Genomic DNA, 10,785 nt, shown 5'->3' on the forward strand with positions numbered 1-10,785 from the left:
TTTTGGTTGATTAAGAATCATAATACTTGACAAACTTATGGTCTTCAGGTGCAAAAACGTTGCTTGTCACTGCATTATGCATTTCCACTGCCCTCTCTCTGTCCCTTGTAGCTTCTGGTGTTTTTCCTGCATTTACTGAGGATACTGCCAGAGCAGTAAATGTAAATCCCTTTGATTCTTGTTTCAGTGGCAGTTCTTTAATTATTTTGTGTTGCTACTTGTAAGTTATTCAAACACTATGCGACTCAGCCTTTTGATAAATGGTTGTACACATGTAGGTTGTACATGTTGTGGATACAAGCGGGCAAGATCAAGTGGCTTTCATATCGCTATTCTCAAACACTCCTGGAAACCTAAACATGGAAGCAGAGCAGATCAAAGAAGGGTTCAAATGTGGCAGAGAGAATAAGATTGATTTTGTCAGTTTTGAAGCCAAATACAGTTGTGTGACCAAGAAGGACGCCGAGGTTGGATGGGACAAGCACAATATTCCAGTCCTTCGTGTCATAAACGACAAGGAGAGGGACGAGGGAAGAGTTACAGCGATTTCAATGGACACAGGAGGCTCTTCGCGCTGGACACTTCGCATTGACATGGAGGAAATAGAAGACTTTACAATGCAAGTGAGTGAGGATGAAGAGTTAATGATAGCACGAGGCGAGAAAAGCAGCAATGAACAAGGATGGCATCAAATTCAATTCGCAGGTGGGAAAAAGGCGCCAACAAGCTTTGTTCTCAAACTTTACAAAAAGGAAGAAGTATCTGATGAGAAGAAGAAGCAAAGACCTCTCTTGAAGCTCAGAACTGACTTCAACCGTCTCACTCCACAAGTCCAGAGGGTTCTAGAAAGACTTCCTCCATTTTGCTCAATGTTTGGAAAATCCACTTCTCCCTTTACTCTCGCCTTTCTTGCTTCTCTTCCTTGCACCAAATAACACTTCCCACTCACTTGGCTAACGCATTTTCTAATAAATATTTTGTGTTTACTTCAAAAGCACGAGTGAAAAGTCCCTGAAGATCACCAAATATTTGAAACTCACAGTTGAATCCGATAAATATACCTCAAATCCAGCAAATTTCGAGACCCTGCAAAATGGATTTGTTCTTTCACTACTAGCATTCGAGTTACTACAAGAATAGTTTGTCGTCAAATCCTACAGTTTGATCGTTACATAATTAAAAATGAAGGGTAGTAATACTTTATGAACACACACGGTAGGTACAAATCTTGGTGGGTATACTCAAAAGATATTCGTGAAAGGGGCTCGAGATATTTTGAACCCAAGCAACAAAAAGTGACCAGAAAAAAAGATTAAGAGAATAAACAAAAAAACATGGATTGTCTTTATATTAAGAAAAAAAAAAACAATTAAGAAACAAATAGAGAACAAAATGCCAAGTTAGAGTGCATATGACAAGTGGGCAACAAAGTGAAGAGGAAGGAAGGACCCATTACGCCACACAAATAGGGAAGTGATGTGAAAACATAACAAATGAACATTTGTGTCTCCTTATCATACCAAAGCTGGAAATTTCCGCATGTGCCATGCATTCATACATATATGTTTACACATTCATCTATACTTTTCTAACTGGATCTAACAGACTAGATATTAGGCTAAATCTTTGGGCTAACCGGTGAAGCGGATGGCATACAATACTGCAATGCAATATATATGGTAGTGATATACTAAAAATGGTTTGTGATGTATTGATCAACTGTCTACTGAATGATCTTGTGGTTTGTATTTGTTTTCTTTTTCTTATCACCAACGCTCATATTTCCACGCTCAAATGCATATAGTGAGACATCTATAACAGAAGTACAAAACTACACAATCGCTGAATATTAAACTAGGTATTATACGTATTACTGTATTAGTAGATTCCTCAATAGTATTAGTTTAATTCACAATTTGTTTTAGCGTAAAGCTCATCTTAAAAAATACTAATAAGTTATATACTTATACGGTTTTAGAGCTCTACGAATATCTTAGGGTGTCCACGTTTTACTATAAAGTAAATAAATTCAAATCTTATACGAAAAATATAAATTGTAATATTGTATAAATCATTATGCACTCTTAATTAGAGTTTTTAGCATAACAATGCAAGGATAAAGTCATAAAATTGAAAAACCACTGTCATTAACTCATTTTGTTTGTTTTGTTTGTTTGTTTATTTTTTTTTTCTGAATTGTGTGCGTGTATATGCACTCCATCTATTGATTATGTATCAAAATTATTTTTTGGGTTTTTAAGATCATATGTATTTTCTCGGTTAGGCAAAATATAAGTGGCAAGCCATGATTAATGATGCATCTAAACAACAACAAAATGTAGTGAACTTCTCTTTCAGAGTTCACAACCATTACATAAGTCGCTTCAGTTTCCATATATCATTGAACCACGCTACTTCGTTTTTCTTCCCTCCTTCGCTTTTTTTGGGTGTTATATATGTTGCATCAGTTTTTAAATCAGATGACATTACCAAGTCGGATGACTCGGATCAACTTTATTACCCTTAAAAAAAAATGTCAGATCAACTAGTCAAACTCAATCGGATCAAATGGGACATATTATATTCACCTATAGCTTCGACAGTTCAGATATGTAATCACAAGAAAAATCTTTACTATGATTAAGCAAAAGGATAGTTTCTTGTTTTTTTTAACCTCGGTAAGATTATGATCTTAAACTAGCATTGTCTCATCACCACTAACTACATCAACATTCGTAAACAAAAAACTCTATCATGAATATAATACAACACAATTACTTCAACAATCTAAACTAACATAATACTGAATTTTTATTTTTTCGAAACTGATGAGCTTTGCTCATATTTTACAACATTTTTATTAACTCACTTATGAAGAAAGGTTGACGTCATAGGAAATTTTAAATCCTCGGATTCCAACCCTTTCCTCTCCTTCTAAAATGTAATTAAATACAAATAATCTTAAGACAAAAAAATACGAAACTAATCAATCACGTAGAGAGAGACGGGAAACAACTCCCAGATCGGAGAAGCGACCGTCGTGACGCAACACCATCGATCCCAGGCAAAGCACTGCTCGAGCTCGTCCTCGTGGTTGTTCTCTGAGGAGAACCGTCGAGGCTCCGACGCAAGATCCTACCAATGACCGAGATCGGATCTTGCTCCTCGTCGGGGCTCCAAGAACGGAAACGGTGGCAAAACGTCGTGTGACGACGGAGAGNCACCTATAGCTTCGACAGTTCAGATATGTAATCACAAGAAAAATCTTTACTATGATTAAGCAAAAGGATAGTTTCTTGTTTTTTTTAACCTCGGTAAGATTATGATCTTAAACTAGCATTGTCTCATCACCACTAACTACATCAACATTCGTAAACAAAAAACTCTATCATGAATATAATACAACACAATTACTTCAACAATCTAAACTAACATAATACTGAATTTTTATTTTTTCGAAACTGATGAGCTTTGCTCATATTTTACAACATTTTTATTAACTCACTTATGAAGAAAGGTTGACGTCATAGGAAATTTTAAATCCTCGGATTCCAACCCTTTCCTCTCCTTCTAAAATGTAATTAAATACAAATAATCTTAAGACAAAAAAATACGAAACTAATCAATCACGTAGAGAGAGACGGGAAACAACTCCCAGATCGGAGAAGCGACCGTCGTGACGCAACACCATCGATCCCAGGCAAAGCACTGCTCGAGCTCGTCCTCGTGGTTGTTCTCTGAGGAGAACCGTCGAGGCTCCGACGCAAGATCCTACCAATGACCGAGATCGGATCTTGCTCCTCGTCGGGGCTCCAAGAACGGAAACGGTGGCAAAACGTCGTGTGACGACGGAGAGCTTCCTCGACGGAGATACGAGTGGAAGATCGAACCACCTCGTCTTTGACCGCCTCAGCGCAAAGCCCACAAAGCCAGTGTCCCTTGTGACGTTCTTTGACACGGTGGATGTAAGCAGGTGTACACTCCTCAGCGAAACCGCACGTGTCGCACGTGACAGACTCCACCGCCGACAGAGAAGACGACGACAGCTTAGTGTTAGTATCGGTGGCTGATGATGATGACATGGTTTGTTTGTGGAGAGACTTAGTAAAAAAATTATATGTTACGACGAGTTCTCTCTCTAGCTAGCTTTAAGGTTATAAAATCTCATATACAGAGAGATACACAGGTGGTCTTTATTGGACGTATATATAGATTATACATACATGGTCATGTCTGTTATTTTATTTTATTTTTATTTTTGTTTGAGGAAAAAAATATTAATAATGTGTGTATGTTAAATAATGTGAGGGTGGAGGAGGATTTGGCTTCATGTGAGTGAGATAATGTGGCGAGAAACTTTTTGTTTGTATCTTCAAATTATGCATGTGGGTGTGGATGGCTAATTATTGAATTTTGTTTTTGAGTATAAGTTGATGAATTCATTTTATAATTATGCAAATCTTGCCGTTCAAGATATTCATATTTCCCCCCTCTTGAATTATAGTAATCTTGTATATCGAACAATATATTTCGAATACAGATTCAAATCTGTTAACTTTGTGAGATTAGTTAAGTCTATATAAACATTTTGAGTTTTGTCGGTCCAGACTAGAGATTAATATATCAGTCTTCTACTGTGATTATACATTGACGATTGCAATAGCAAAAACTAAAATTTATACTGATCTCAATATTAGTTAGAGATGCGCCAGGATCGCTCGAATGTAGAAGAAAACTCCATATACTGGCCATAACTTATAGTCTCGAATCTAGGTTCAATCTCTCTTTTTTTTAGTGTGTGCGTGGGGTTAGCTATGAGATAAATTACAAAAGAAAATTAACGGAGGGAATTGGACCAGTTGGTCTTTACATGGCTTATGGCTGAAAGACAGAGACAGTAAGAATATAAGAATATTAAAGAAAAGTCGTTATATTTGAGGTGGGAAAAATAATAAGAATGAGCAAATAGTGCAACTTGTTGTGGCAACAGGTGCATGATGATTTATAAACTAGTTAGAGAGTGTAGGACTTTTATTGTTAGGCGAAGAGGTAGCTTTATGAGTTGAAGAGTGGAATTTGTTACTTGCTAATATTTGCTAATGAATTTACTTACTTCAACAGTGATCGTATGATAGCAAGTATGATAGCAAATTAGCAATAGATGGTTGCTTGAAAGTTGAAACCATAGATATATAGAGAAATGTGGACCTGAAATTGAGGTTATCCAATCAATGGTTCGATGTGAATGTTAATGGATTAAAAAAAAAAAGAGTTGTGGTTACATGGAAAAAGAGGTGGTCCATAGTTGAGAAGGTACCTAGTCTTTGAAGCAATACTCCATTGGTGAGGTATAAATGTCTTTGGTTAAAACTGAAAAGTTGAAAATCCCATTGACAGTAACGGGAAGGTATTGGTTTAGGATTTAGAAAGAATTTTAATGACTTTAAAAGTTAGGTAAAATATGTTATTATTCAATCAAGACTTTTAAAAACTCTTTAAAATTTTTGGTGTTATTGGTTGTGGATTTGTAAAAGGTTATATAAAATCTTGATAAATCTAGTGTTATTGGATTAAGAGTTTTATAAAGTCATTAAAAGTTTTATGTTATTCAAGTAAAACAAAAGAATCTTGGATTGTTAATGAATTCAAATTTTATGTTATTGGTTTAGGATTTTATATCATTTCCTTCATAACAAAAGTCATGAAAACTCTTTCATCAAATAGAAAGATTTTACAAGATTAGAAAAAACAAATCATCAAGATTTTAAAAAAACTTTCTAAACAATCTCTTAGAATCTTTCATTTTTAACTTTCAATTTTCTATGATTCTAACAATCAGCAAGAACATAAAGTCATTAAAATTCTTTCTAAATCCTAAACCAATACCTCCCCCTAAACTAAGCAAGATCCATATAAACCCTAGTGAGGGCTGTATGAGATTATTGCCCCTCAAAAGATCTGTTGATGAAAAATCGATCTAATAATGGGAGACATCAATAGATTTAAGGAGGCTAGTAATAATTAAGATCTTGATTTCCTTGCGCTTATGTGGGCGTTTACACATATATAGTGCATTTTTCTTAATAAACCCAAAATATTAACTAATATTCTAAGCAAAATTATTTTGTTTACATAATTTTGTTTGTATTTTAAGAAAAATGTTGTACAGTCATGTTTTGTAAATTTCAAAATGTTAATCTTTAAGCCTTTAACTACGTAAATGTAAAACTCAAATTTCATGCGAACAATAGAAGCCTAAGGGCATGTCCATGAGACATATTTTACATAGGGTCTGAGAAAAAAAAAATGAAAAAAAGTTGGAGAGATGAAAAAGAGTGTCTAAGAGCAATCAAGACACTGAATCTACAGGTGTCATCAACTCAGGTGTCATCAACTGACTGGCTGGGTAAATAAAAAATAAATAAATAATTAAATGAAAACAAAATATTATTATTTAATATTTTTGACATCCAAATGGCAGTATCATCGATGAAATTGCTCTAATTAGTCTTACTATGGTGGTTAGTGTGGGAAGAATCTAGAAGACCACTATGCTTTAAGAATCTAGAATACCCCTATGCATTTCAAAACAGTAAGCCATATAGACATATTGTACTATATACTACGTGATTATGTAGAAATTGGATTTCCACAATGAATTTGTTTATGGGGGAGAACAAATTCGGTAAAGTAAACCCTCTAGAAAATCAATCTAAGCTTTGATTGTTAGAAGAAACGGAATTGATCTTTTAAGAACTAGGGTTTCTATCGCTAAGAACAAGAAGAGAATTCAATAATTGTATTCAATGATGGATGACTTACAATGGAGAAGTCTTTCCCCCTTTATACATATTCATAAATCGCACAATATATTAACTTTCCTTATCAGACGAACTGAAATAAGGAAAGTTACTCTATCTCTTAGATCGGCCGCCGGGCGAAGTGGAAGTCGGTTCTTCATCCTCGAGGCTGGGCTTCTTCTATCCGAAGTGGGCTTAAATGACCTAACTGAGTACTTAACCGGATTCCCAGTTAAATAACCAAATTGTCTTTCTGGTTTAGTTCGGTATGTCGGGGGTGCTAAATCCCGCACCAACAATTAGTCCCCCCCCAGTTCTAAATATTCGGAATTCAATTTGAATATTTTGAACTATGGAAAAGAGAATATCCGATCTAGACCATAAAGAATCATTTGATTTTACCCGGGATTCCCGCACCACTTCAACGTGAACCGTCCGGATGACACGTGTCGTTTGCGTCACATCTGCTAGGTCGGAAGTCGAAGAGCCGTGTAGGTCATAATGACTCTTCGTAGGGTTGCCGCCCATTCGACTCTATAAATACGCCTCCTCCCTTCGTCATTTCTCATTTTCTGCCAACAGTGAAAGGTAATCTGCTCCGAACTATCTTCTTTTTAATTATTTATCTCCATTTTTCCTCCGCACTCTCCAAACTCACATCATGGCGGGCACTTCGGATCCCTCTTTTTCGCCGGAAAGCGAAAACGGGCAATTAATTCGTCGCACCTCCAGATGCGTTGCGCAGATCGGAGAATCCAGTAGATCGGGCTCCGAAATCCCATCTCTTCTAACTCGCTGCTCAGCTGGAGCTTCATCATCACAGACTCCTCTACCAGTTCGTCATGAAGACGGGAGTGACAAACTGACTCAAGATGTGTTGTCGCAAGAAGAAGACCGATTCGCGCCTTTAGGAATCTCAATCGGAGATATCGATCCTTTGTTAGACCATAAAGGACGAATTGGAGGCGATAAGAGTTTGAGTTCGATCAAAACCGTGAACGACATGCTAAACTCATGCGGTCTATTTAACAACAACGTCACAATTCTGATTCCTCGAGCCGACCAGCGCCCCTGGAACCCGCTGGAAGGGTACATATGCTTGTACGAGGGTTATTTTACTGAATGTAGCCTCCTATTCCCAATCCCAGCATTGATATCACTCTACGCCCAAAGACGCATGATAGCGATCTGCCAATTTGTTCCTGGAGCCATTTGTAACTTCATGGCTGCCCTTACCATAGCAGCCGAAGTCGGAGTTAACATTGGAGTTCAATGCTTTGAGCAACTGTCCAACTTCAAGTCATCAAAGAGTCCGCATCGCTGGGAAGTGAATATGAGACCGGCGCACAATTTCCTTGCTGGTCAAAGAGTTTCCAAATTCAAGAAGTGGGTGAACCACTACATTTATGTCCGTGTCGATCAGTACTCTCTCGTTAATCCATTGGGTTTCCATCAGAGAGTGTGGAATGAAAATCCTGGTAGATTTTATATTTCCAGTACGTTCTAATTGACTTCAGCACCTTTGACCAATTTTAACTTTTTCATGTCTTGCTTCCAGATCGTCCATTTTGCGCAACATGTCTAGCTCCGGACTATCACCCTGTCAGGAACGCTCTACTATCCGGGAACAATCGTCGGTGGGAATTTATTACCCGTATCCATGTTGAAACAGCGATGGGCAAACCCAAGACAACATTCCCAAGTTTCGCGAGTTCGCTGGGACGAACTGCGGAGCCAGCCGGGTCACGTGTCGTTGAATCCGACAGTCTCCAGGTCGTTCGCCGAAAAACCCAGGCTGCCGATATCAATCCTCCCCAGGACCGGTCTGATGTTGATCCTGTTCAGGATCGGACCGTCGTCGATCACACTCGGGCTTCCAAAGAAGACGTCAACACGATCGATGTTGCGAAAGGCGATACCCCTCCCCTAGCTTTAGGGAATGCCGACCCTCCGAACGATGAAGAAGATGTTCCTCAGCTCGGAGCTGGACCAAAAAGAAAGAAGAGGAAACACAAAAAGAAGGCACCGCAGCCAGCAAACCGCAAACGCTCAGCAGAAGACGCCGGACTGGAATCTGCCGACCGATTCCGTCTGGCAAGAGAAAATGACAAAACGGATCGGTTTGTCTTTGAGTATTTCGGTGATACCCCTTTGGTCACAAGTCATGATGCTTCAGGCGAACTTTTCCGAACCTTGAAGATCTCCAGTTGAATTCTTCCGTCAGTGGACGAACTGGAGTTCCAACAAGCGTTCCTTGACGTCGCCGAATCCCACTTAATGGTTAGCCTTATCATTTTCTTTAACTTGTTCAAACTTTGTGCGGGCAAGACTGACGTATGTTCTTTGAATTCACAGACTGCCGCCAGGATGAATACGCTGACTCAATTGTATGATAAGCGAGTCAAAAGCGATAAAAAGTCTTGATTCGAGCTTGAAAAGGTGAAGGAATGCGCGGAACAAATCCGAGTTGCCAGCAAAGCTAAGGACGAGAGGATCAAGGAGCTTGAAGCTCTTCTCGCTGAAAAGGACGGTATCATCGCCAAATCCGAACTGAGGATTGGAGAACTGAATTCCCGAGCGCTTATTCTCGAAGAAGAGAAATCCGAACTGCAGGGAGCATGCAACGAGTTGAAAATCAAACTCGACTTTGAAGTTAAAAGACTTCGGCGGGATCGTTTGGAGAAGGTGGAGCGAACAGCGAAGAAAGCGCAGACTCGATTGAATAAGGTCAAGGCTTATTTAGTCGAACAAGAGAAGATTCGCCCCTTGGAAGACCTTTTAAACCAAGCTACCGGAGTGCAGGAAACTGTGCAATATCTGATCGAGAAGGGGGCCGTTATTCCTGAGGAGCGAATCGCGGAGATTGATAAGAACAAGGCCAAAGCCGAGGAAACTATCCAAGCGATCGACGTCCTCAAACTGAATGAAAACGACCTCGTCATGTCCCCTGATCAGCAGGGCTACAGACTTCTTCACCCCGAAACGATGGCTCCGGACTCCGTCTACCATCCGTATGGCTACAATGCCGAGAGCTTCCAAGCCGATTTGACCGGTGCTTTGGACGCTGATNTGATAAGCGAGTCAAAAGCGATAAAAAGTCTTGATTCGAGCTTGAAAAGGTGAAGGAATGCGCGGAACAAATCCGAGTTGCCAGCAAAGCTAAGGACGAGAGGATCAAGGAGCTTGAATCTCTTCTCGCTGAAAAGGACGATATCATCGCCAAATCCGAACTGAGGATTGGAGAACTGAATTCCCGAGCGCTTATTCTCGAAGAAGAGAAATCCGAACTGCAGGGAGCATGCAACGAGTTGAAAATCAAACTCGACTTTGAAGTTAAAAGACTTCGGCGGGATCGTTTGGAGAAGGTGGAGCGAACAGCGAAGAAAGCGCAGACTCGATTGAATAAGGTCAAGGCTTATTTAGTCGAACAAGAGAAGATTCGCCCCTTGGAAGACCTGTTAAACCAAGCTACCGGAGTGCAGGAAACTGTGCAATATCTGATCGAGAAGGGGGCCGTTATTCCTGAGGAGCGAATCGCGGAGATTGATAAGAACAAGGCCAAAGCCGAGGAAACTATCCAAGCGATCGACGTCCTCAAACTGAATGAAAACGACCTCGTCATGTCCCCTGATCAGCAGGGCTACAGACTTCTTCACCCCGAAACGATGGCTCCGGACTCCGTCTACCATCCGTATGGCTACAATGCCGAGAGCTTCCAAGCCGATTTGACCGGTGCTTTGGACGCTGATCTTTAATTTTTTGTTTTTGCCCCAAACTCTATTATGTATTGGATTGAATACCCTTGTAAAACATTGCCGACTTGTTCGGCCCATTCTCCCTTTTGAAACTTTTTCTTCTTTTTTTGCCGGAATTTTTCCTTTTGCCAAAAAGGAAAACTCAATAAATTCTCGAAATTTGCACTTTTGCCATTTCACACAGAATATGGAAATTTCACCCCTAGTGTGCGTATAAATCAACCGGCGCG

General features: G+C 39.3%; 2 protein-coding genes across 2 annotated transcripts; one reads left to right on the forward strand and one right to left on the reverse strand.

Annotated features, from left to right (window-relative positions):
• On the forward strand, positions 36-1,007 carry LOC104738067 (the record flags this gene model as incomplete). The annotated part of the gene is made up of 2 exons (XM_010458304.1): positions 36-161; positions 279-1,007. Coding segments are annotated over 2 exons (783 nt in total), but the record flags the coding sequence as incomplete, so codon positions are not given.
• Positions 3,425-4,361, reverse strand: LOC104736139. Its single transcript, XM_010456071.2, has one exon. It carries the CDS (start codon positions 4,080-4,082, stop codon positions 3,627-3,629), a length of 456 nt encoding a protein of 151 aa, XP_010454373.1. The 5' UTR covers positions 4,083-4,361; the 3' UTR covers positions 3,425-3,626.

This window comes from Camelina sativa, chromosome 13, assembly GCF_000633955.1.
Source record: "Camelina sativa cultivar DH55 chromosome 13, Cs, whole genome shotgun sequence".
Lineage (NCBI taxonomy): Eukaryota > Viridiplantae > Streptophyta > Magnoliopsida > Brassicales > Brassicaceae > Camelina > Camelina sativa.

Coding starts and splice junctions, on each gene's coding strand:
- LOC104736139 (XM_010456071.2), bottom strand. CDS start 4,082: ATGTCATCATCATCAGCCACCGATACTAACACTAAGCTGTCGTCGTCT.